The sequence below is a fragment of the Patiria miniata genome, unplaced genomic scaffold, assembly GCF_015706575.1.
Source record: "Patiria miniata isolate m_02_andy unplaced genomic scaffold, ASM1570657v1 HiC_scaffold_6, whole genome shotgun sequence".
NCBI lineage: Eukaryota > Metazoa > Echinodermata > Asteroidea > Valvatida > Asterinidae > Patiria > Patiria miniata.
Genome location: NW_024037073.1, coordinates 18,007,559 through 18,034,407, shown reverse-complemented (window position 1 = coordinate 18,034,407; position 26,849 = coordinate 18,007,559). Strand labels below are relative to the sequence as shown.

General features: G+C 40.2%; 1 protein-coding gene across 1 annotated transcript in view; it reads left to right on the top strand.

Annotated features, from left to right (window-relative positions):
- The window catches only part of LOC119742690 (condensin complex subunit 1-like), a 53,768-nt gene that overhangs the window by 16,334 nt on the left and 10,585 nt on the right, over positions 1 to 26,849 (top strand). Inside the window, exons 16-27 of the mRNA XM_038218853.1 lie at positions 468 to 721; positions 2,454 to 2,675; positions 3,651 to 3,783; positions 4,105 to 4,189; positions 4,705 to 4,899; positions 6,249 to 6,436; positions 7,430 to 7,547; positions 9,567 to 9,742; positions 10,430 to 10,533; positions 11,048 to 11,225; positions 12,486 to 12,580; positions 22,444 to 22,524. Of these exons, the coding sequence (XP_038074781.1) occupies positions 468 to 721; positions 2,454 to 2,675; positions 3,651 to 3,783; positions 4,105 to 4,189; positions 4,705 to 4,899; positions 6,249 to 6,436; positions 7,430 to 7,547; positions 9,567 to 9,742; positions 10,430 to 10,533; positions 11,048 to 11,225; positions 12,486 to 12,580; positions 22,444 to 22,524 (1,829 nt within the window). The remainder of the gene's footprint in view (positions 1 to 467; positions 722 to 2,453; positions 2,676 to 3,650; positions 3,784 to 4,104; positions 4,190 to 4,704; positions 4,900 to 6,248; positions 6,437 to 7,429; positions 7,548 to 9,566; positions 9,743 to 10,429; positions 10,534 to 11,047; positions 11,226 to 12,485; positions 12,581 to 22,443; positions 22,525 to 26,849) is intronic.

Here is a 26,849-nt window from a genome sequence, read left to right as displayed (position 1 = left end):
CTTCTAATGTACAACGCGTGCTGGAATTTGATTATTGACTCAAATCCAGTCATAAATCCATTTCAATCAGGTTGGCATGCAACTTGGGCATTTTTACTTCATCCCTAACCCCTAGGGTATTTGGGGCTAGAAACCCCCTGCGAAATGCAGTAACATCATTCAGCACTTGTCAAGCCGACAAGCCTGCTCAGTGTAGCAAGATCCATCAGGTCAAAAGTCTCGATGCCAAACTGCCTCAGAGTCTGTGGTCACCAACTGCAGCACAGTACAGCTCTGGCATTGTTCAGTGGGACAAGCTCTCATTGATTCAGATTTGGCCATTTATGCATCGATGTTGAAGGCTCAATGCAGCAAGGTCCCACAGAGTTTTACACCAGATGCACTGGTCTGCATCTGTCAGGGTTTAGGATTAATGTCAAGATTCAGTACTTACAATTTTTTCCCTTCTTTTGCTTGACCCCTGTCAGGACTGCGTGACCTTTGCCAACCAAATCCAGACGGCTGTGCCCATCCTGTGCGAGCTCCTCAGCTCCAAGGTCAACAGTGACGTCCTGGAAGCCATCGAGTTCTTTGTCAGGGCCCACGAGTTTGGGGTGACCAGCGCGGTGGAAGGCATCCGTCGCATGATGGTGCTGGTGTGGTCCAAGGAGCAAGGGGTGAAGGAAGCCGTGGTGACCGCCTACAAGAGGCTGTACCTGACCCCACAAGGTGGCACCCAGAGGTACAGATTGGTGGACTTATTATCCCTGATCAGTAGACTTTCTGGGAATTTCTGCTTCCTGTGAAAGTAAGGGTAGATAACAAACACGGGGTTGAAAGAGTTGAAAGAGGGTTCCATGCCTGACTACCAGAGGCCGTACCTGACCTCAGAAGGTGGCACCCAGAGCAACGGGTTGGTGTATGATTACCGGGCCCTGATCAGCAGGCTTGTAAATGTTTCAGGAAAATTGTCCGTCCCTGGCAAAAACAAGGGGTCTAAAGCAAGGCCTGAACGAGGCTCAGTTTCTGCCCACAAAAGGCTGTACCTGACGCCGTTAGATGACACCCAGAGTTGTGGGTCTAATGAATTAATTACCCCTTGAGATGAGCAGGCTTGTAAGTGGCTTTTTAACCCTAACCCTCCTCAATCCTCCAAAATCCTCCTGCCGATTTTGGGTGATTTTAGAGGATTGAGGATTGAATGGCAAAGATGTATCGCTTTTTTTGTGGAGGATGCATTACCTCAAGCCAGTAGGCCATATCCTGCATTGGTTATGTTCAGCCATGCATAAATCAGCCCTGTGTTTTTTTCTCGTATTTCATCCGCACTGCTTCTAAAACGCCATTCGCACTGCCTCAAACCATAGCAGTAATTGATAGAGGATTTGGGAGGATTGAGGCAGTGGTCACCCTCCACAGACTAAATTCAAGAAAATAACAAATGATTTTGGAGGATTGAGGCTGAATCCAATTTTTGTCTTGGTGGCAATTGGAGGATTTTGCAGGATTGAGGTTGCATCCTAGCCAGAGGGCCTAGGGAGTTATGGATAAAACTGTTAAAATTCCAGTTGGGGCAATTTTTTTCACAGAAATGCAGTGGCCTGCAGCCACAGTTTTCAGATTGGCCCCAAGTTTGCTCATTTTTTCTTTTGGGTGAATTTTGGGGGATAAAAAATGTCTTAAAAAGCCTAGGCCCCAAGGTGAAGTTTGGAGTGTTGTACATTCCACAGATCTAACCAAGGGAATGTAGATCAGCCATCCCCTTATAGGTTGGACAAATCTGAAATATTACCACCGTGCTTCTATAAAATTTGAAATCAATAGAAACTGTAATTTAACTTTTCCGAACTTCCCCTTTATGCAATGTTTGGAGTCCACTCTGTTGTGCATCATGCAAAGCAGGAATACACACAGTCCCAGGCATAAGATTTTCAGACTTTTGTCTCAAATCAGAATTTTAAATCTGAGAGAAAGACATTATCAGTATAGAAAGAAATGCATCTTTCAGACAATTTTTTCAATTTTCAGCCTTTTTTTTTAATTGACAATCTCATCCCTGCTTATAAGATACATTTTTTTGCCCAGTTCTAAAGCGGGAAGTTCAGAACAATAATTGCCCAAGCCCCCTCAGAAAAATAATTGCCCAAGCCCCCCTAGAACGCCATGGTCCAGTGGTTACAGTGTTTGACTCATGTATGAAGGTACGTGGGTTCGAACCCTGCCAGGAACAGGGTGTTTGTGCCCTTGGGCAAGACACTTAACTACAATTGCCTCTCTCCACCCAGGAGTATAAATGGGTACCTGCCAGGGTAGAGGACCGATTGAGCGCTGATATCGGCTGCCGCGTGGTCCCATGGCCTGATGAACGGGGTAATAATTGTAAAGCGCATTGAGATCGTTGATACGATGGAAAGCGCTATTAAAGCACAATTATTATTATTATTATTATTATCATTTTCTCTTCGTGATTCCAGAGCACGCAGTCTGACCGTCGTCAAGAACCTGATGGCCCTGACCTTCTGCGCCAGCCTCGGGGAGCTGACGTCCCTGGAGGAGCTGCTGGCCGAGTTCATGAGGAGCAAGGACATCCCTGCCCAGGCCATCCAGCTGCTGTGGGAGTACTTCACCAAGAAGCATGCCAACACCGCGGACGAGGAGAGCAGAGCCGCGCTGGTCATCATCGGCATGGTTGCTGGGTAGGTGTTGCGTTTGTCGGATCTGTAGAACATTTTGACTGCAGAATAGCTGCAGGGAATAAGTAGATCTATATTATGGCAGTATGCTAGTGCTAACGTTATTAAACCTAACTCCCTAGGGTGATTAAAGATATAGTCACTTGTAATTTGTGCATTTTGTTCGCTTGAAGCAACAAAAGTGTTCAAATCTAATGAAGGATACTGAACAATTAACCTGATGAAGTTTCAGCTCAGCTTCAGCTGTATATTCCAAGAAAACAGCATTCTAGGATCTCAATTTCAAATCAAAAGTTGCTGAATCATGTTTTGAATTATTTTGAATTGCAGCTATATGCAATGTCGCGCACTGATCCGACGAATCATAGCAACTGCGCGCGCCTGTGCGTCGTGCCAATGCTTGCGCGGGCTGCGTCGAATAACAAAACGAACTACTAATTTAAATTTTCCTACGGTGCGTCTTAAGACGCACTGTTGGAAAGGCCTTCTTTCGTTGATTACTCCAAAATGATAGCTTGCCAGAAAGATTAATTTCACGGGGAGTTTAGCCCACGTACTATCTTTCAACCAAGTATGTTTTTCAACAATAATACGCCAGTTACTTTTCCGGATGGCTGCAAATGATGGACTATAGCTTTAACTAGGAACCATCCTCATCCTTGCAAATCCCAACACCATTTGGTAAACTGTGCACATAAACAGTTGGACTCTGTTTATTTGTGGTATGCCTAATCCCACGTAAAGCACAGTCAGTTTACTAGTGCAGTACTCATCCTAACAGATTCCAACAAACCCTGGTGTTGGAGTTTGGCTGGTTGGGGATCATTAGGGTTAAAGTTGTGTTCCCTGTGCTATTTACAAGTTTCTTCCTGAAAAAAAAATTCCTTTTCTAAATTTTTTTTTTAGCAATACAAAAGATATTCACTTTTGAATAAAGATAAAAGTGTTAAATTATCATCCCCCCTTCCATTCTTGCAGTGCTGATGTGAACATTGCCCGCAGCAACGTGGACGTCTTGGTGTCGGAGGGGCTGGGGCCGAGGGGCCAGGAGGACTTCTCCTTAGCCAGAGATACCTGCCTGGCTCTGCTTAAGATTGTCAAAGCGGACAAGGTCAGTCTGGTTTGCATAGTTGGCTGAGTGTTCCAACAAACAATGCAACAATTGGTCTACCCTTGCCAGCTAGATGTCAACCATTGAACTTTAAAAACTTTACGACTACGAGTATTGTACAACACGCGCTAACTGTATGGTGCCTGGAGTGTTTTTGTATCAATACCACATTGTCCCGTCATGGTTCCTGACTATACATTGCATTGTCATTTAAAATCAGTACGACCGTGCCTGTTGATTTGGTGGAAACTTGTCAGGAAAACTCCCCTTTTTTTTTGAGGAAAAAAACACACTTTCAGAAATGTTATTTTTTTTTTGTAGCCAAAAGTTCTAGGAGGTGAGGAACCATTCCGCTTCCCGGCTGACCATCAGATCTTCACTCGCCTTTCAACCATCCTAGTCACAGGTACGTATAAGTGAAACCGTATTAGAAAGCATAACAGCAAAATCACTCTATGACCACAATGAGTTGTCCACATTCCAATGCAAACAAGTCTTGTACATTCCAAAAAGTCCATGCACACAAAAAGCAGCAACTCTAGGTTGAACCACTGATGTACCCTGTAAATCCTATATATCCCATTGAGAACCTTGTGAAACCTAAAGGTTAACCTCAAGGTAAACCTCAAGGTAAACCTCAAGGTAAACCTCAAGGTAAACCTCAAGGTAAACCTCAAGGTAAACCTCAAGGTAAACCTCAAGGTAAACCTCAAGGTAAACCTCAAGGTAAACCTCATGGTAAACCTCAAGGTAAACCTTCAGGTAAACCTTCAGGTAAACCTCAAGGTGAACCTCAAGGTAAACCTTCAGGTAAACCTCAATGTAAACCTCCAGGTAAACCTCCAGGTAAACCTCTTGATGAGCTGATTGATTAGTAATGCATCAACTGATAGCTTCAATAGATTGATTGATTGGTTTCAGGAATCACTGACCTGAAGAAGAACCACTGGCTGCCTCTAGCCGAGCAAGCCATCAACACCATCTACCGTCTAGCTGAGCATCCAGACCGTGTCTGCGGTGATATCACCAAGGGTCTGGCATCGGCTGTCCTGACCACTGACCAGGACCAGGACAAGACTGCCAATGCTGAGGACCCAAGCCAATCAGAACAAGAAGGTAACTTTCAACACTTTAAAGTCCTAACTTCCCTGAATCCTTCAAAATTCTCTTTGCCAAAGTAGAGGAATTTGGAGGATTGAGGTTACATGGCCAAAGGGCGTTACTGATTTCGTAGGATGCACTTTGTCAAGGTCTTGGGCCGGACTTTGCAGTGTTTTTGCTCAGCAATGCATAAATATAGGCCTGGATTATGCTTGAAATCCTCCATACTGCTTCAGGATGTCACTGGCCAAGCCTCAACACATTGACAGTCACTGCCGCAGGATTTTGCAGGATTCGGGCAGTGTTCACCCCCCCCCACGGACCATATTCAAAACTATGGAGGAATTTGCAGGATTGAGGTTATATGCTATTTTTTTCATGAGGCCAATTGGAGGATTTTGCAGGATTGAGGCTACATCCTAGCAGAAAGGCCTGGGGAGTTATAAATGTTTTATTTGTTTGCAAATTTCAGTTAATCAATATTTTGTTTGTTACGGTTTCAGTTCATGGAATGGCTGGGGTTTTTTTGCGCGCTCATTTTCTCAAATTCTGGAAAGCCAGCACTAGTTGCAGCATGCAGGTGCCTGTCCATGGATTGTTGGAGGTTTTTGGGGTGTGTTATTTTTTGGGGGTTTTTACCCCGATAATATTTGGTGTATTCTTTTGTGTCTCAAAAGGTAACTGTCATTTTCACAAAGTGGTTTTCAATTGACTGAATTAAAAATTGTAACCACACCATCATACATCATACATCGATTGATTAATTGAGTAATCAAATAAAAGTTGCAGCCCTAGAAGTTTATAACTTGGAATGTGTTGAATATTTCACTCGGAAAATGTGTTTAAATCAGCAAAACATGCTGGAATATCCTGGGCGTACAAGAACCCGGTGTTCGCATGTTAAACTTTTCCCTTATTGGAATGAACCAAGATTGAAATACACATGTATGCAATTTGCACATAATCACATAAAGCTGACATTTCAAGCATACTGTCTTCTTCTGACAATAGGAGAGTTGATGCTTTGCATGTTTGCATGGTGGAGAAATCAAGTGTTGACTCTTTGCTGTAGAAAATAGAATTTTATTAGAAATTGGTTTTGAAAAGAATCAGTTGGTAATATAGCTCACCACTTTTCCAGATAATGCTGATTTACCACATTCCACGAACCTCTGGAATTTAGTTTAAAAAAAATCCTTCAAAAAAAGGGAAGCAAAATTCAAATCATTTTATTGTTCATAATTATGCTGCACTTGCGGAGTCATGGTTTTCATCGTTTACACCATTTATAAAGGAAAAGTCTTATGAACATGATGTATTTACTCATAATTTTCATCCAGCCTTGTCTGTCCATTTTCCCCCAGCCGAATCAGCGCCAATCACCGCCTGTCAGGCCGGCGTCCTGTCCCGTTTCCTGGCCTTTGCCGGCCACGTGGCCTTAGCCCAGCTGGTTCACCTGGACGTCATGGTGTCCGGGGAGATGAAACGCCGACGCAACATCCAGGAGAAAGAGAAGGAGAAACAGACCAAAGGACAGAAGGAAGCCGCCAAGGTAACGTGATCACTGCATGTTGCGTAGTCTGTGCGTAAAACTATTGAGGGCGCTGATGACTTCAAGTTTCTTTGAGCTAGATAGATTTTGTTCAAGGCGTATATGATACAGTTGAACGTCGCTATACCGAACATCACGGGAGCCACAGAAATTGTTTGTAATAGCAATCGTTCAGTATAGCGATTTTAAGCCGAAACTTACCAGCTTGTGGTTTTTCACACATTAGTGGCGCCCTCTCTTGACCATTGTTTTATTATAGTGGCATTTACAAACCGCGCTCTGCTTCGCCAAACTTGTCCATTCATCTATTCAGTTCCGTAAGCAGAACTTCACCCTGCACGCCCTGGTAGTTCCTGAAAGACAACTTTGAATATGTGCGACTATTGAATCATGTAATTACACAGTTTTTGAGCTTACACGGGTGGCTTTTCCCTTCTATTCCTGGGGAAGTAATAGCCATTTGTCGCTCTTCTGTTGACATTTTTCATCAACAATGTTCATGTTCAATGTTCATTTGTACACAAAAATTGGGAGCCAAGGATGATGGTCCATACAGCTGAATGTTCGGTATGCATTTATCCCAAAATCAACCCAGCGAATTATAATCAAAAAGCTTACACGGATTAAAGATCGTACTGGTACTGAACACCCCATGAAATCAGCAAATTATAATCAAAATGCTTACTTAAATCAAAGATTGTACTTGTACTGAACACCCCATGAAATCAGTCCATCTGGCTTGCTGTCATTTTAACAAAATCAAGAAAAGTAGGCGATTTCTAACGATAAGTCAATTGACTGATTTTTGGGAAATAAAGAGTGCTGTAGACGATATCATGTTTTGTGATCAAAAAGTTGTGCAGAGTTTTTTACTGTTTATTTTTGTTTTCGAAAAGAGTTTCATCCACTGAGCTGAATCAAAGTTCAACGGGTTAGCTTTTGAAAATTGTGAATCTGCTCTTGTGACCATCTTTTGTGTGTGTGTTTTCTTAGGAGAGTGTTAGTGGTGAGCAGGCAGGCATTGAGGATGAGATGGGGCTAGGGGCAGCAGCAGCTGAGGATGCCGAGGCTGAATACATCCGCAAGATATGCGAATCAGAACTCGTCACTGGTGAGAAGGATTTCAATCAAAGTTTTGATCTGTACCACCCAAAACTGCCAGGCTTTGTACTCCAGGGGTGTGAAATCTCAGCTTTAAAGCTGATTTCAGCTTTTTTTGTTTTGGATTTCAGCTTTTTTCCCTCACTTGCTGTGTACAAAAGTATAGGAGATTTCCAAATTCAGCTTTTGTACACCCTTTTTCAGCTGTTTTCAGCTATTTTTATCAGTGGTCACTCACACCCCTGGTACTCGGTCACTCAAATTTTCAAGCGGGGTTTTGGATTTTTGGACAGAACCAACAAATAGGCTGGACGATAGATCAATTTTTCCAGACCCTCCTCACGATTTCTTGACAAATTCACAGTTGTGATTGCAAAAAAGGAATGCCCCACAAAAATCTGACGTGCTTGCATTTACTCATGATGCCTGTGGTTGGAACATAAATTTCATTCACCAAGTTTAAAATGCACTCACAGTTCACATTTTGACTGTGGATCTGTTTTGTTCAGACAAAAAATGGTGAACAGTTGGAAGAACGGATGACGTCCATAATTTCAGCAGATTATACCCGCAGATTTTCAATAAGAACAAGACAAGACAGGCCTTGAAAATCTGATACTAGACCAAAACCCTGCCTGATAATTTGAGTAACCAAATACGTGGAGTGCTGTGGCCTCGTGGTTAAGGGCACTGGATTCGTGGTCTGTGTAAAGCTGCAGGTTGTAGGTTTGTGTCCAGCCTGGGGTCATGGTGCATGTGCCCTTGGGCAAGGCACTTTGTCACTCGTTGCTTCTCTCCAACCAGGAGTGAATGGGTACCTGTGAGGGCAGAGATGGTTATTGTGATTGAATTAGCTTCCTTGCGCCTAACAGGCTGCATCGAGCTGTATACTCCCCGGGGAGCTGAAATGTTATTTGGAATATTAAATTGGCCCAATGATCAGGAGTAATAATAATGTAAAGCGCTTTGGTCTTTGTTAAAAAAAGCGCTATAAGAACCTGCTATTGTTATTATTATTATTATTGTTATACTTATTATTATTATTATTATAATTACCAGTCTAAATTACAAGTGACAGTCAGTCAGTGAGATAGGTAACCAGACTAATTCACAAAGAACAGTGAGTCATCAGTTAGATTGGAATAAAGACGACTGTCGGCTTGCCCTGTGAGACCAGCAAATGTGATGCGATCAAGCTACATGAGTCGTTTGTCGACCCTGGTAAAAAAAAAATTATTTCAGGTTTGAAAAGAACACCATCTCAGCATTAAAGATATAGTCCATCATTTGTAATTTGTGCATTTTGTTCGTTTGAAGCAACAAAAGTGCTCAAAATATAAAGAAGGGTACTTAACAACTAACTTGATGAAGTTTTCAGCTCAGCTTCAGCTGTATATTCCAGAAAAACAGCATTCTAGGATCTCAATTTCAAATCAAAAGTTGCTGAATCATGTTTTAAATTGGGCCTGAATTCAGCGTCCTAGATACGTTCTCACTGAGCCGATTGCAGCTACGTGATGTCGCGCACTGATCCGACGAATTATAGCAATCGCGTGTGCGTCGTGCCAATGCTTGCGCGCTTCGCTGAATAACAAAACGAACTACTAATTTAAATTTCCTACAGTGCATCTTAAGAAGCACCGTTGGAAAGGCCTTCTTTCGTTGATTACTTCAAAATGACAGCTTGCCAGAAAGAATAATTTCACAGGGAGTTTAGTCCCCATACTATCTTTCATCCAAGTATGTTTTTCAACAATAATTACGCCAGTTACTTTTCGGATAGCTGCAAATGATGGACTATAGCTTTAATGAAAACCGCATGCTGATACCATCTTTAGTTCAAAAATTATGGAAGTTGGAACACCAAGAGATGTGATGAAGTGATTTGATGAAGTGGCCCTATTGTGGCCTGTATCTCCAAATAAAAAATCCTGACAAACGACTCATTTAACTTGATCGCATCACAAATACTTTCAAGTACAACAACACCACATTGACCACAAGTTTCACATCCCTCTATTTCTCCCAGGCACCAACCTCCTGTCAGCCGTCCGTCCTCTCCTGGTCTCCGTCTGCAGCAACCCTGTCAAGTACAGCGAGCCTAGCCTGAGGGCTGCCAGCTCCCTGGCCCTGGCCAAGTTCATGCTGGTCAGCTCTGAGTTCTGTGAGGCACACCTCCAGCTGCTCTTCACCATCTTGGAAAAGGTAGGAGCATGTCTTTCACATTTCTCAGATCCTTTTCTTTCTTACAAAATTTCTTAACGGGTTTGTGCCAAACAGAAGGCCAAGAGCAACTCAAACCAGTGTTGTAGCGTAAGAACTTGCGACGGATCACAAGTACATCACAAGACTGGTCACAGATAATCGCTAATCTTGTCACAGATAATCACTAGTTGATTCACAAGTCCTGTCAAAAGTAGTAGGAGATGAACAATAATTTGAATAGCTTGTGACTTTACTTGGGACTAATTGTCATGACTTGTGATGGATTTGTGAGGGGTTTGTTATCCATCTCAACTGCCTGCTATAATCTAAAAAAAAAAACAAGGAAAAAACAAAAAAATCTTCTTTTGTCGAAATGAAAAACTCAGACTTTGGATTTGAGACTCAAGGCTTTTAATTGATTACAGAATGTCATGTTTTTTTTGTATTGACCCAGAGTATCCAAAGGCAGAGACTTGAACACTGGAGCCTAAAGTCAAATGTGCTGACAAAGCCAACTTTTTCGGAAATAACACTGCAGCCATCATACTTTCTTCGTTTCTGTTTTTTCTTCCCAGTTTTTACATTTCCTTGTGAATGCATTTGGCGTGACAATACTCACCCAGTATTACAGACCCATCTCAATAACAAGTTTTAAGGTTTGTTTTCTTTGGTCTCGTTCTCTTTCAGGCTCCGCAGCCCGTCATCAGGGCCAACATCATCATTGCCCTGGGCGACCTGACCTTCCGCTTCCCCAACCTGATTGAGCCTTGGACTCCAAACCTATACGCTAGGTAGGATTTGATAACCCCATCGCTCAGAAATCATATCAAAGATCTTGTTAGACACCTTGATTAAAGTACATCTGTATTGTCATCATTTAAAGCCTCTATTCATCTGAAACATTTTCCTACATTCATGTATTGTAAAGACTTATTGTAAGGTTCATGTAACTTGAATTTGCAATCCAAATTAACTAAATCAATTTGTTTGTGTAGCCCATTCATTAAGTTTTCAGTTGCAAGTAATAGCCGAACAGTTAAACATTGTTAGAAAAAACTGTATTTCGATAAAATACAGATAATAAGCTTGAAAATGATAAACATGTTTCATTTGTGGCATGGAGGTTTACAATTCCATTGAATTGCCCTACTGTTACCACAGAATTGTCTGCTATTAGACATTAATACTTTGCGTACAGTAAGAAGCACAAAATTGACCCCTGGTTTTGTGGGGATGGATTTTGTACAACCAACCAGTTGGGCAACAACACATGAAAACAATCAAAACCTTCCCTCCTAACTCCAGACTGCGGGACCCGTCGCCCCACGTCCGCAAGAACACCCTGATGGTACTGACCCACCTGATCCTGAATGACATGGTCAAGGTCAAAGGTCAGATCAGCGAGATGGCCACCTGCATCGTGGACTCGGAGGATCGCATTGCTTCCCTGGCTAAACTCTTCTTCTTTGAGCTCTCCAAGAAAGTAAGCAGAATTTCAGTGAATTTTCTCACACTAGCTGCAGATCTGAGATACCCAGGCGACTAGTTTATTGCCCCTACATAACTAAAGTTGCCTGAAGTTGAAGCCGCATTGGTGTCTGAGGGCTTATTTCTGTCCATTTTATTGAGAAAAAAAGTAACAACTTTTCAGCAATCTAAATTTTTACTAGTGTAACAGATACAAAACATTCAAAAATGAAACTGTCAAAATATCATGAAATATCCTAGATGATTGTAAGTAAATAATAGGATCATGCATCCTGTGAAATCATTGCGCCTAGTATGGGCCTTATTCACGTGTTGGCCATTTTTGTTGAGTTCCCTGAATGTACTTCATTAATTGTTAACTGTTGAATAGGATGGCGTCAGACTTTTTATGCAGGCACAGTGCAGCCTTATTGTAACTGTCATTTTTGTTTTAAATATGGCTTTAAACATTCGGGAATGTTTAATTACAAATGTTAAATTATTCATTGAAGCAGACTGGAATTTATTTTAAATTAACTTGCTTTTATTTCTCTTCGCAATTTCCAAAAATTGACATTTTACCTAACTTTCAATTCAATATGGCCGACTTGTGAATAAGGCCCATGCTGTCATTTTGGAAGAAAATAGGAATTTACCATCATTTCCTCATGATGGTGAGAATCGAACATCACGCTGTCAACAGAAAACCTATGCTTTGTGTCAATTAAAATATGCGTTTTCACAATTTTTTAATATGGCATTATATCTACTGAGCTGTAATTTCCCCAGTTTAGGCCCCCCAAAAAAATACTCGGTCTCTTGGTCAGACCAAAGTTTCGGAATTGATGCGGAGACGCGACCTTTTTTTTTTTCTTTTTTCTTTTTCAAGCTTGGATTGTACAGACAAGGTAGGGTACTATTTTTGCATTTTTTGGTGTCCTCATGTACATTGGTGTCCTCCAATATTTGCCTTGGTGCCCGCGATCATTTGCCTTGGTGCAATGTTCCATTCCTTGGTGCTCCTTGGTACAAAATTTTGAGGAGGTGCAGCAATAGAGGCTTCTGTTGGAGCTACCGCGGAAAATTTTGGGGAAAAAAGGATTGACGCGCATGATTAAAATCGACGCGCACGCTGACCAGAGACCCACTATTTTTTTTTTTTGGCCTTATTTGTTTTTCAATAACCTGCTCCAGATTTATTGTTGTTCCTTGAATCGGCCAAAACGCAGATTTTCCCTTTTTACGTATAAAACATTCTGATGGGTTTCCCTTGCAGGGTAATGCCATCTACAATGTGATGCCCGATATGATCAGCAGGCTGTCTGACCCAGAGTGTGGCATGGACCAGGAACAGTTCAAGACGATCATGAGGTCAGTTGGGCTCATTTATTTTCTCTTAAAAAAATTCTATCCATAATTATCTCAAAAGGTTGGTATTTCCTGTTTTTAAAGATTTTGACCCACCCTAAATTTGCGGAAACAAAACCTTTCAAAATCTTCTGAGCATAATACGGCACAAAGTCCTACTGACACTTACATCCTGTGTTATGTTGATTTGGGTCAAAGATAAACATGTACCTAGCAAAGAATATGACGCTGAACAGGGTATAATTATCATCACAGACAAAACTTCTCTTTTTTCATTTGTAAAATTCATATAATTTGTTCACCGTGCCCTATGTATTTTTAATTGGTGAATATTCCACCTAATTTTGTTTCCTGTGACCTACAAAAATGTTTTTTTTAAGAATGGAGAAATATTTTACTTTCTAATGGAGAATGTTACTTTCAATTATATTCCACTGTAAATATGCAAACAAAAAAATGTGGGTAGATATTTAGAATTAGAAAAACAAAATTTAGAATAAAAAAAAAAAAACAGCATAAGTACATGCACCGTACATAGATACATTATTTGCCACTTAATATCACTTGCAAAACCAGGTTGGGTCCATGGGAAATCTCACGGACATAATTTATTGACACCTTTTTGATAGATGGGCCATCAAACCGCTATTTACAAGTTCTTGTACACGTGCTGCCATGATCATGAGGCCGTTAATCAGTTGATTAAATCCACACCGCGTCCACATGTGATTCATGAGATACTTGCAAGTGCATGGAGTTCAATTAATCAAAGCTGTCAGTTCATTTCCAGTAAAATGTGGTATTTGGAGATCACAAATATGTGGCGTTTGCCCAGTTTCGTGGAAATTACATCAACCAATTTACTTGGTGTTAATTTGCTTATTTGTCGCCGGTTTGTGGGGAATGCCTCTGCCAACATTATGGCATTTTATTTATGATGCAATTATTAATGGTAAAAGTAGTGGTGGGAGAAGTCGGAGATTTCAAAATCCAGTTATCCTAAGTTTTTTTCGAACCGAATAACGGTTATCTGGTTTCACCGGAAGTTCCCATTCAGTTCACAGTCATGCCAACAAAAAGTGACGAGTGAGGTGCCACATGCAATGCCCCCCTCCCAATGACTGGGTATAGTTTGTAGGATTCAATGACCACTGGGCCTTTACATTAGCACTCCAGTTGAAAAATGGGTGGGCACTCTCTGATAAGTCGAATGGACTTTGTAAACTATTCATATGACAGTTTTCATGAAGAGACAAATTTCCTATCCACTCTGTTCACAAATACCCCCTCACCGGCAAAGAGAGTACAGTTGGGGGTGACCAACCGACGCCATCTTGCCTGAATGCAATTAATTTGCCGCGAAGTGCGGCCACTGCGTGAACATAGCACAAATGCCCTGGTGTACGTGCGTCAAACACAAGGAACGGTGCGCCTCAACCAGCAAAATGTCCCGCCCATGGGACGTCGTTGCTATGTAAAAGGGCGCCCTCTTTGTCGGCGCACGGAGCTCATTCCCTCAGTACACTGAATTTGCCTCTTCGTGAAAATTGTGGCAGAGTGAATGCAGTTACCGGTACAATCAGAGGTCATGGAGCAAATTGGGGGATGTTACAGCTATTTTCTCATTAAACTCATAGTCAACAACGCTTGTACCGGTATGGTGCTGTGTGTATTATGTGTCACGCACACAAATGTGTACCGTACATTGAATGGTCACGGCTAAAAATACGTATACATGCGTATGCCACAAAATGTCCACCGCGTCTGATGTAAACAACCGGAGTTTTTTTGTCTTTTCTCGGGAGTGGTAAAACATTAGGTGAGTTTCCTTTCAACCAGACCTTTGAAATAGGATAAGTAAACAATCCAAAACATACAATTTTTATTAGGATTTCAGGCCTTAACGTCCCTTTAACATTACATGTTTATGCCCGAGGATATCTTGTTACGGTATGTTTACTACTGCACATCCATTAGGATTCTGAGAATGTAATCAGTCTTAAGATATTGCTCTGTATTCCCAAAGGCTGGGGTACTAAACCATCTGGCTCTGCACATTCTTATTGCCCTTTTTTCAGGGGGGGGGGGGGGGGGAGAGTACAATCTGTAGTCGGCTTCACTCGATCTAGTATCTTCAAGACATGACCAGTGTCATAATTGGAATGCCAGATTGCATCAAGCTTCTTTAATTTGACGTCGCTCATCTCGTAGATTTATTTGCAATTACGGAAAAGCGCCCCATCTTGTCCCGATAGATTTACAAGGCTGCAAATGCAAGCATCTGCAGGAAATTTGGATGTTCTTTTCCCCCCATTTGTCAGATATGACATTTTTACAAGGTAAATTACCCACCATATGTTACTAATACTGTACATTGAGTCGTGATGATATTTTCCCAATAGAAACAGCATACGGTAGGCCTACTCATTCATTCTGATATCATGTATGTTGACATCTTACAGTGGCGTAAATCTGTGCCGGCGAGTGGGGGGATGGGGGATGACCAAAATCCAAAAATTGCCCCGGCCGTGAAATTCGAAAAGCAGGTGGGGGGGGGGGGGGGGGCTGGACACCACATTACATTAGGGTGCGCTCTTCAGGATGTAGATGTGTATCAACATGTTCATTCGCGCTTACATCAAAACAGCGCATTTTAAAAACTTTTGTACTTTGTTTCTCCACTTTTCAATGCTATTGAATACATTTGGGTTGTTCGGATGTTCGAAAAAATACCTAAAAAAACTGCATTTTATTGTTCCCATCACAAAAAAGTGGGGGGGGGGGGGTGGGATGATGAATAGCGCAACCCCCCCCCCCCCTAAAAGTGGGGGATATATAGCCCCCCCCCCCCCTCCCCAGGATTTACGCCCCTGACATCTTATACAGTGAGCAAAAAAGTTAACATTTCTCACAAATGTTGACAAATGACAGTATCTATAAAAAATAGACCTGTAAATCAAATGTAGCTTCTGTAGCGAATTTCCACTCATTTTGTCAGGTTTCGTCACTGTATCCTCAATCTTTTGAAATTACCGTACATACAATAGAAAGATATGTTTCCATAAAAGGAAAGGTACATAGATACATATAAAAATTTAAAGTTTTTTATATCTAAATTTTTTCTCAATTTAGAATGTATCCATAGATTTAGAATATTCCATATACAATTTGTGATTCAGTTACTCAATTTATCTTGCATTATATTGAAAATCAATTATTACAACGATTTAATTTTCGAAACAGGATTTTAATCACTATACTTTGGGAATTTTTACATATTTGAACTTGATCAAATATTTCAAAGCAACAAATATGATGAACAAACATTTTTCTAGATCTCCTCGGGACTCTTCACAATTTTTTAATTTTTGTATTGAAAAAAAAAATGCTAATTGGATTTTCGGTTGATGATAATATATTCGGTTTTTTCAGCATAATCCTACTCTTTCAGTTTATTATTAAAGTTCTGGCACTAGATCTCTCTTAGCTCTGTGGGGTCTTAAAGGGAATGTACATCATTGGCTTTTGCTGTGATTTTCAGAAATGAACTATTTGAGAGGTTATAATAGATCAAATATTGTTACACTGACATTTTTGAAGTTTTGTGTTCGAAAATGCTTGAAAAACCAAGAAAAACACAACTGTTTATGTAGTCTGGTTCCCTGACTCCACTAAAGATAAAATGGATCAATTATAGATGTCGGAAAATTGTAAGATAAGGGAACCAGTCTAGCTGGCCTGCACGGGTTCATGAACATGTAACCAATAGCAAGCAAAATTTGGACTGAACAAAATTGTAAATTTGGAGCAGTAGTTGAAAAATAGTTAGGTTTTTCCAACGCTGGTCGGCCGACCACCGTTGGAAATGTTTACAAAAATACCATTTTCTTGAAAATGACTTCACACCAGGTGCCATAAGTTTACAAGATGCTTGAGACTGTCATTTACCAACATCCTAGTAAGGTATTTCGTAAAAACTTGGTAGTTTTATTTTTCGATGTTTGCAAATGTTGTATAGTCCCTTTAAAGGTGAAGCATTATCAACTTACAATGTATGACCATCACTCTGAGCTCGTAAAAAACAAATTAAAATTAATATCTAGAAAAGAAATCACATCCTGAGACAAAGATCACAGTAACGTATATCACATGAATCCAAAAAAAAAAAAAAAAAATCAATCAGAGCAGCTAGAATTACATCACCCACAGACATTAACTCATAAAAAAAAGTGTGTCACGCACAAAAAGGCCTTTCAGAGTAGGAGCGTATATTTAGTGTCGTAATTTCTCTGTGGGGAATATTGATTGGGGCGGCTTTTATTGCAGACAGAGAATGACTGAAGCACCGCTGCGAAATCAATCCCTCTGCAAACACTGGGGCAGTTTTGAGGATGAGAGGGGTAGGGGGGTAGGGAGGGGGGAATTATAGGCCAAGATATCTCTTTTGCCGCGGGGGATTATTCATACTTTGTGTCATGAGAATGTTACCACTTCCTGGAGCAGGGACCCTGTCTGATCACTCGCTGAATGCTTTTGAACTCACCCCAATGTACATAGAGATTATACGAAAGCTAATACGTGTAATGACACCTATAAATACATGTACACGTGATTAATATCACTGCAGTTTTCCTAATGGATTTTGTTATAGTTGAGCAAAGAAAGTGCATGTAATGTGTGAATCACTGTAATTTGATCCAGATTTAGGGGTTGTTTGTAAGGGGGGTTGTTGGCTTTTTATGTACTTTAGCTAGTTAATATGGCTTGAATTTCAGTAAAAATTGAAATATTTGAAATTAGAATCATACATTTATTACTCGGGTAATTGAGGAGCCTTAAGTAGACATGCTACATGTATGTACCGGTAGATGTCGAATATGTAATTAGGAGATTTCTGAGAAGCTTGTGGCAACAAACACACCGGTCTTTTTTAATTGTTTGCGTCACATTTAAGCTAAGGCCAAAAAAAAAAAGTCTCCGGTTTCTGGTATGCGCGCGCGTCGCCGTAGCCATGCGCGTCGGCAAAATGAAAAAGTTTTTTTTTTCAATGAAAGATGATGTCTCAAAACCGCCAAACTCACTGGTTTGACTGGAATCCTGCTGCTGCACAATTTTAACGTGTTTTTAGATTGGGTTATGGTCGTGATTAAGCTTTATGTGGCCTCTCTGGACTCCCATATATTTGCACTAAGTTTAGTCGGGCACCACTTGCAGTCATCAGCACACATTTGAAGCAAAAAAAATCAGGTAAAAAAAAAAAAAAGCCGCGTCGCCACACCACTTTTTGGGCAAGCTCCATACCAGAAACCGGAGACTTTTTTTTTTGGCCTAATGTGCGGGTGTTCAAAAATGATGCAAACAATAGAAAAAGGACCAGTGTGTTTGCTGCCACCATGTGTTTCAAATGTCTGTCATTTTGTCATTATTTAGGTTTTTGCTGGTCCCAGAAGGCCTGGAATTCTTGTTGCACCAACCTATGATACCACATTATTTGAAAGCTTAAAAGTTTATGATTCCTAAAATTTTGTTTGTCGCTCACGCCGACCCCATCATTCAAAACTCAAATACTGCGAATATCTTGGTGGTCCAACCATCAAAGATGCGAATCCCTTTCACATTACGGGCGTCATATCGGCTAGTAACTGTCTTTCCAAAAAAAAAAATTGACACTTGACAAACGAACACCCAGAATTCTGATAATGATTTGACGACCCCAAAGTCACCTGTGTTTCTGACACTGATATCAGACATTTGGCAGACAGTGGTGACAAGTTTACAGCGCTGACCGTATAGCGCACTTGGACTTTTAAGGTTGACGGCATATCTGATGGCAAGAACATGACCGTTAGACATTCCAGAAACACAGTTCTGGCATGGTTGCTTTAGGCCGGGCCACTGCCTAACGGAATTGAACCTGAAATAGCCTAGATACCGGGGTATGTGTGCCCTGTGAGCTGACTGATCTCTTGACTTGTGTAGAATGTAGACACTTCCTTATTGGATTGAATTGACTCGCAAAGTCAATACATGTATGTTCAATCGGAAGTAAATAGTTCCCTGTGGAAAACCCACGTACAATACAGGGTGTTTCAATAAAAAGGAAACCCAACTTTGAAGAACCAGTATGGACAGACTAAATGTTTACTGGCTATAAAACTGGTATCATCTGAAAGCGTAAACTCTATGCTTTTCAATGATACCTTGTTTACATTTCCAGGGTCATGCATCACTGAGCGCCACCGTCATGAGATTTTGATGCAAAATTGCAGTTGGTTCACTTTCATGTCAAACACAAATAGGCATGGTTTGCATGAGAATAAGTATTCAAGAAGAAGACACGAGTGCATAAAAAGAAACCAAAAAACAAGTCGGGTTGGTTTCAAAACTGGATTTTATTGTTTGTTATGAATTTCACGCTTTGACCAAGCCACGTTCAAAACAATGTGCCATTTTCTGGAGGATTAAACATTCAAGCCATTTCACAGACATTTCCGTTACAATAGGCACACCGTGCCCAGTGGGTTTTTTTAAGTGAAAGTGAACCAACTGCACTTTTGCATCCAGTTTTCAAGACATTGATGTTCACTGATGCACAACTCAGAAAACCTAAACATGGTATCAATGAAAAGCATAGAGATTACGCTTTCAGATGATACCAGTTTTATAGCCAGTAAACATATCGTCTGTCCATGCTCATTCTTTGAAGTTAGGTTTCCTTTTTTTGAAACACCCTGTATAGGGTGAGTTTAAAAAAAAATGAAACCCATATGTCAGGCCTATTGTTTAAGTGAAGTTCTGCATGTAGTACTTTCAAAATCTAGGATATAAAAGCCCAATTCATAAGCTTCTTTTTAGTACAAGAACCACTCAAATCACTCATTTACTTTTCAAGTTATGCAATTTTAAACACAAACACCCTTTTAAAGTTCTGTCCACGGATCACAAAAAAGTGTGCGTTCTTTCAGCAAAATGAAAACAATTCACACACATCCCTATGTGATTTGCGTTTTCATTTTGCTGAAAGAACACTTACCTTTTTGTGATCCCTGGATGATACTTGAATGTAAAAAATTCCGAGGTAGAGGAACAGGAATAAAGTTACGCTTTGGACCTTAAATTCATAGAATAGCCAATATGTTCCACAAGTCCCAAACAAAAGACTTGGATTATAAGTTGAGGGATCCAGTGTACATGTAGTTAGTACATGTACAGTCCTTCTGATTGAAAATCATGGGCGTGTGGAAAAAGGCACACCTGGATTTTTCTACATGTAGGTGTGTAATTTTTCTAGGTGTGTGATTTTTCTAGGCGTGTGATTTTTCTAGGCGTGTGATTTTTCTAGGCGTGTGATTTTTCTAGGGGTGTGATTTTTCTAGGCGTGTTTTTTCTAGGCGTGTGTTTTTTCTAGGCGTGTGATTTTTCTAGAAGTGTGATTTTTCTAGGCGTGTGATTTTTCTAGGCGTGTATTTTTTAGGCGTGTGATTTTTCTAGGCGTGTGATTTTTCTAGGTATGTGATTTTTCTAGGTGTGTGATTTCTCTAGGCGTGTGATTCTGTGGTCCAAACTAGGACTGTCAACAGTCTTGAATTTTTTTTATAATATTCAACTTGGTTTACAGTAAAGCCATTTCAAGAGCTCACAGATGTATAATCATGCTGTAAATGTATGCCGAGGTGTGCGGTACAGAGGGATTCAGGCGTGCGATTATTCGCACTTCTCGGGGAGCTTTAAGGCGTGTGATGGCGTGGGGGTGTGATCGCCTCAAATCAGAAGAACTGCAATGTAGTTTAATACATTATTTAACTTTCTACTTCAGTAGCTTGTTTTGTTCGTTAAAGGTCAACTTTAGAGTAAGATTAGAATGCTGACAAGCCGCTGGCACGAACGGATACGTGGGTGGAGAATAGAGATGGATAACATTGACTCTTGTGGGGATATGTCTTGTCTTAGAGTGCCTCAGGCATGTCAGGGTCCTGTAATTATCTCGGCATCCCTCGTTTCATCCTTGTTGTCAAGATCAACTTTTCAAATGTATCATGTATCTCGTGTCAGGTATTGCAAAAGAAGTTCCACACAGTATTAAAGGTTTAGTCCATCATTTGTAATATGTGCATTTTGTTCGTTTGAAGCAACAAAAGTGCTCCAAATCTAAAGAAGGGTGCTGAACAATATAACCTGATAAAGTTTCAGCTAAGCTTCAGCTATATATTTTGAGAAAAACAACATTCTAGGATCTCGATTTCAAATCAAAAGTTGCTGAATCATGCTTTTAATTGGCCTGAATTCAGCGTCCAAGACATGTTCTCACTGAGCTGATTGCAGCTACGCGATGTCGCGCACTGATCTGACGAATTATAGCAACCAGACGAGCGTGTGCGTCGTGTCAACGCTTGCGCGCACTTCGCCGAATAAAAAAAACGAACTACATGTACTAAAGGAAATTTCCAACGGTGCTTCTTAAGAAGTACCGTTGGAAAGGCCTTCAAACTGACAGCTTGCCAGAAAAAATAATTTAACAGGGAGTTTTAGTCCCCTTACTATCTTTCAACCAAGTATGTTTTTCAACAATAATTACACCAGCTTCTTTTTGGATAGCTGCAAATGATGGACTCTGGCTTTAGAGAATGAAGAGGATAGTACCTGTAATTCACAAGTAACCTTTTAAAAAAAATCCTTTTTTATACCCTTTTTTAAAAACCACTGCAATACTTTTTGTTGAAACCACTTTCATACATGTATGTTCTTTTGCTAGTTTTCCTGTTGCCTTGTTGTACTTGCTTTCGAATAAACATTGGCCACAAATATCAAGCCCTTTTTAGTCGAGGGTTGCTCCGCAATCATTTAGATTGTTTCATCTGATTTAACAACCAACTCGCCGGTTTCACTTTTCATCATCTAATGGACATTGAATGGACAGGTTCAATTTGGTTTCGTTGTGTAGTTGATATTTAATGTCATTTATTTCGACATTTGGATGCTCCGCACGGAGCATCTTGCGTCCACCTTCATCTTATTGTGTTGCTTTAATAAAAGATTTGATAGAACACCATTTTTACCTTTATGCGGTTTTACTGGAGATAATATCGATTGTGTTTATGACCTACTTTCGGGTAGAACAAAAATGAAAGGTCTTTTGTGGTCATGAGGTATCAGTCAAGAAGAGGACTTGGATAAGATAATTTACCACTTTAATTTTGCCACATTTGTTTAATTGTCATCGTTTGAGCTTGTAAAAAAAATAGTTTTGTTTTTTTCATTTGTCAGTCAGTTGACAACATTTTGGTGGTAAATTAAGATTAATCTGTTTCTTTTGGAATTTTGTTGGTGGAGAGATGGCTGTCTAGGTGGGTTTGTGTTTGCTGGCTAGCCGGCCGTGTGATTTTAATTTTCAAATTTCAAAAAATGTAAAGCAGAAAGATTTAAAATATCATTACAATGGTATTTTTAAAAATGTTTGTTTCCACTTGGGGAGTCAGGTTGGTGTAGCGGTACTCTCCTTGCCCTCCACTGCTGTGACCCGGGTTCGAATCCCGCCTGGGCCAATATGTGGATTGGGTATTCATTCCCTACCTGATTCCGTGGGTTTTCTTAAGAATATCCTTCTGGGCTTTTCCTCCCACCACTGAAACTGTAATTTCTTCTCGTTGTCTTCTCTCCACAGGTTTCTTCAGGCTTGCGAGCTACAGTATCTAGGGCACTTTTGAGGAATCCTTGGTTTCATTACCAGAATCAATTCATATTAATAGCAATAAAGTATATTTGTCTGATATTGATCATGTTTTGTTAATATTTTTCTTTCAATAGAATAAGTCTAATTGTTTACTTTATTGAATCAAAGTCCTATCTTTTTTTATTATTATTCCTAGATATGTCTTTGCCTTCATCCAGAAGGACCGACAGGCAGAATCTTTGGTGGAGAAGCTGTGTCATCGCTTCCGGGCTACAAGGTGAGCTAACAAGATCATATGGGCAATTCCACGGTTACTCACGTTACATTTTTGATGTACTTTTGAGTTTCCTTGGGCTTTAATTACCTTACTGAAAAGGTTTAATAACTGTTATCCCCATGGGAGATAGAGTAGACCTAGACCTACCTAAGCACCAAAGATGACATCCAGAAAAAATGTGTTATGTATGATAAACAAGACACACAAAATCGGTTACTCACGTTACGATTTTCTGGATGTCATATTTGGTGCTTAGGTAGGTCTAGGTCTACTCTATTTACATTTACCATGGGGATAACAGTTATTAAACCTTTTCAGTAAGGTAATTACAGCCTAAGAAAACTCAAAAACATCAAAAATGTAACGTGAGTAACGTGGAATTGCCCATTTGCATCAGTAAAAATGCATAGCCGTGCTCTTCTTTATATGTATTTTTTTCTCCCAACAAATGCTAGAAAACTACTGTGTTCCCAATTTTGGGCATCTGCAACCCCACACCCGCTTCGAGAGCCGAATTATTGTCCTTAAATTTGGCCTTAAAATTGCTCAATTTTGCAATGGAGCGCAGGCATCATTTTTTTTCAATATGGCAATAGGCAGACTACTTTTAGGGGTGATTGTCTTTGGATGGAAATTTCTCCCAAAAGTCAACGGAATAAGGCCCCCCCCCCCCCCTAAGAAAAATTGAACATAAAAATGAAAGATGATGACATAAGCTTTAATTTGATGTGTGTCTCAAACACCTTGGAGAGTTGTGAGTATCTTTGCCTGAATTTTGGAAGTGGGTGTATTTATCACTGGGATCTATGGCAGTTTATTCACTAGTCCGCAACCATAAACTTTATTACAAGTACTACTATTGAATAAACACTGCCCTCTTTAGGCCACCGTGGGAAATGTGCATTCACTGCACTATTGGTAATGTGAACCAACATTCATCTTCTTGGAGAACTTTCTTATATTTACAGTGTTTATTAAGCAGAGAGTATGATAAACTGTTTGCCAACTTAAAAGCATTCCACCCAGTTTTGTTACCAATTTACAAAAATTAGTACTAGGCAGAATTATATACTTTGGGAAATGCTTATGTTGCAGATCGAGGGCTCATAAATTGAATCTTCAGGAGCCGACTTGTCAAAAGAATTGCGTACCCTGGCTAGGCAAACAAGTATTCCCCGAATAAACACTCAACTTAGTAAACTGATTGAATGAATTTTATATCAGTATCACATGAACAGGATTACATTTTACATGTTAATGGTCGTTAATATTTGTATTAGGGCCTTCTGGGGTATTAATATTTGGTAGGTTGAAATATGTCAGAAAGCAATCCATAACACTTCACTAACCTGAAATCAGACTTTGCGACTGAACGGCTGTACGTGTACGTGATCAAATTTCCAATTTTTTTTGTAAATCAGGGATGAGATTTTTCATGATTTTCTTTTTTTTTTTTTTTTTTTGGACTGATTTCAGGATTTTTGGTCAGGATATTCCCTGATTTTTCAAGAATTCCCTTTTGGAATTGGAATTCATTTTATATTAAGTTAAGTTTGTCCCAAGCCAATATGGCCAATCAGGCCGTCGTTTATCTCTGGTTTCAGTGGCATGAAACGACAGAGAATATTTCTATCCTTCCAGATGGATGCCAGTCCATAGTTACTCCCCAGCTAATACTGGTACACATTTATACTCCTGGGTGGAGAGAGGCAAGTGGGGATGAAGTGGCTTGCCCAAGGACACAATGTATGGCCAGCAGCTGGATTCGAACCCCTGAGTCACAAACCCTAACTGTTAGGCCACACTTCCCCAGAATTCATTAGGTTACCTATAAAATACCGGTACAGAACAAAAGAAATGGGTTTTTAAAGGTTTGCCTTTAAATAAATTAAACAAACATATATAATAATAGACCCTAAAACCCTGATGCCTTCAGCCATCCTCCAAGCCTGTGCCAACTATTTTGTAGATTTAAATTAATAATATTCTCCCGATATCACTCCTGACAAATCGTTAGCCCAATTTGACGCACTAGTGTGAGCTCATTGATTATGCCTAGCCAAACTACATTCATTTTCTCATCCTCTCCCAATTACCCTTACCCCCACCCATCAAATTTCTCTGCCTTGCACCCCCCCCCCCGCACCCTCCCCTCCCCCCCCCCCCCCCCCCCCCCCCCCCCCCCCCCGCACCCTCCCCTCCCCCCGCACCCTCCCCTCCCCCCATTCCCCCATTCCCCCCCCCCCTCTGCAATGTGTTAAAACCTGTTGTGTTTACTTTACCTTAATTCGTGACAATTGCCCGTCTTAATTGCAAGGTGCGACTGGATCCCTCCATCTACTAAACTAATAAAAGTAAATCCACAAAGGTCACGCACCGCGTTCATTAGTAATAATCCCCTAATTCCTGCACACACACCGAGAGTCTGGCGGTGCATGGAGCAACCACTGCTGGCCCACGCCAACTCTAATTGAAACAACCAATATTGATTTGCCCGGTGTTTTTTTTTAGTGTGCTAATGAAAATATTTTCACTTCTCTCGACTTTGCCCGGGAAAAAAAAAACACATCACAGTTATTCATGTCTTCACCTTGAATATCTAATCACATTAAAGTTGTTTTGTGAGCTGTGAAGGGTTCTTTTATAATTAGGTTTCGAAAATCAATTATTATTTTTTGTTGGCAGAACTGCAGTGTGTCTGTCAAAACAACAGTAGAGGCAGACTTGGATGTGTTATGCTTGCATGAATTCGGTTGAAAATGGATGCAAAAAAAAACCCTGATAATTCTATGTCAGTTTTATTTTTGTTTGAATTCTCCAGCTCCTATTGATTTCAAGTAAGGAGAAAAACTCACATTAATTTTTTTTTTCCTGGCGTGCAAATAAAGATATGTAAGATTTGAGGCTTTGCATGGTGGAGATACTAAATAATGAAAGGTTTGCGGAAACACCATGTGCGAATAATTTCTCAACTAAGAGAATGGTTCTGAAAAGAACCAGAGGTACATGTATACAAAACTCTCTTTACAGAACCATTCTCTTAGTTGAGAAATTATTCGCACATGGTGTTTCCGCAAACCTTTCATCATTTAAATAAAGAAATGAAATATGTGGATGGGCAGGGTTGAATGGGAAAACACAGGTTGTTTTGTCAGACAACGCGATGTTTGCAGATGGACGGATCGATCCACGGCATCTCGATGTACATGAGAGAGGATTACCGTAGACCTGTTTGGCTTTACGGAGGGAAAATTAAAGTGGGTCAAATGCCTCTTTGGGTGAATGGTTGACTTGGCAGGGAACTGGGTTGATCCTGCCCTCGTTTATCGGAGGAGGGGGGAGGGGGGTAAACAAATATATGTCAAGATATACTAACACACAGTGTGAGGAGCCCAGGTTGAATTAGTTTTCACAGAACTGTGATACAAAATTATTTTAACTTTAGTTTTGACTGTTAGAGTTGAGAGATTCTTAAGTCTAATCCCAAGATATGCCTTGAGGAGAGAAAACAGATTTCAATTAAATTGATTAGATTTTATTTGTAATTAAATTAAATTACTCAGAATGGCAGCAGGATTTTGTACAGTAGAGGTTAGGCCCCCAAAAAAGATACTAATTCTGCTTCTGATTACATGGCATTCGGAAATAGGGTAGGTAGGTAGGGAAATTATTATTTTTTTTTTGCAATTTGTTTTGTGTACGACTTTATGGAGGTGTCTGCGTGTAGTCAAGGGTAAAAGGTAGTAATTTATGATGTTCGGGGTTTTTCCTCATTTTTTCCCCCAAAAAAAGTTACGATAGGGGCTGTCAAGAAGGGGTAGATAGGGTAACCGGAAGCAGAACTATTATTTTTGGGGGGCCTTATGCTTGTAGTTTGAAGGGTTCAGGTGTTTGGGAATGAAGTAAGTATTGCATTTAATTTGTTAATTTAAGAAAGATGTTCAAAAACAAACCTGCATTACGACTGATGGTAAAATATCTCATTAGCCAGTCCATATAGAACTCAAAGAATTGTCTTTTTTTCCCTAGACAAGTAGCCCACTTAAAATAATCTCTAAAGTTTGTAGTGATGACGTAAGATCCATAAAGGTTTCCAATTTAAGTACATCTTGTAAAAAAAAAAAAATTTAAGATGCAATATTTGGTCGTCGTTAAAATATCTTGCCACATTTTCTTGAGGATTAAGTCAGCATTTTTTTCAGTTGATGCCACTGTCTTTGCATGCACACATGCGTTAATTCCCTGGGAGATAATTTCCCATTATTTGCTGCACTGTTGTGTGTACATTCCACCAGTGTGTGCGCGATTACCAATTTACCAAAATA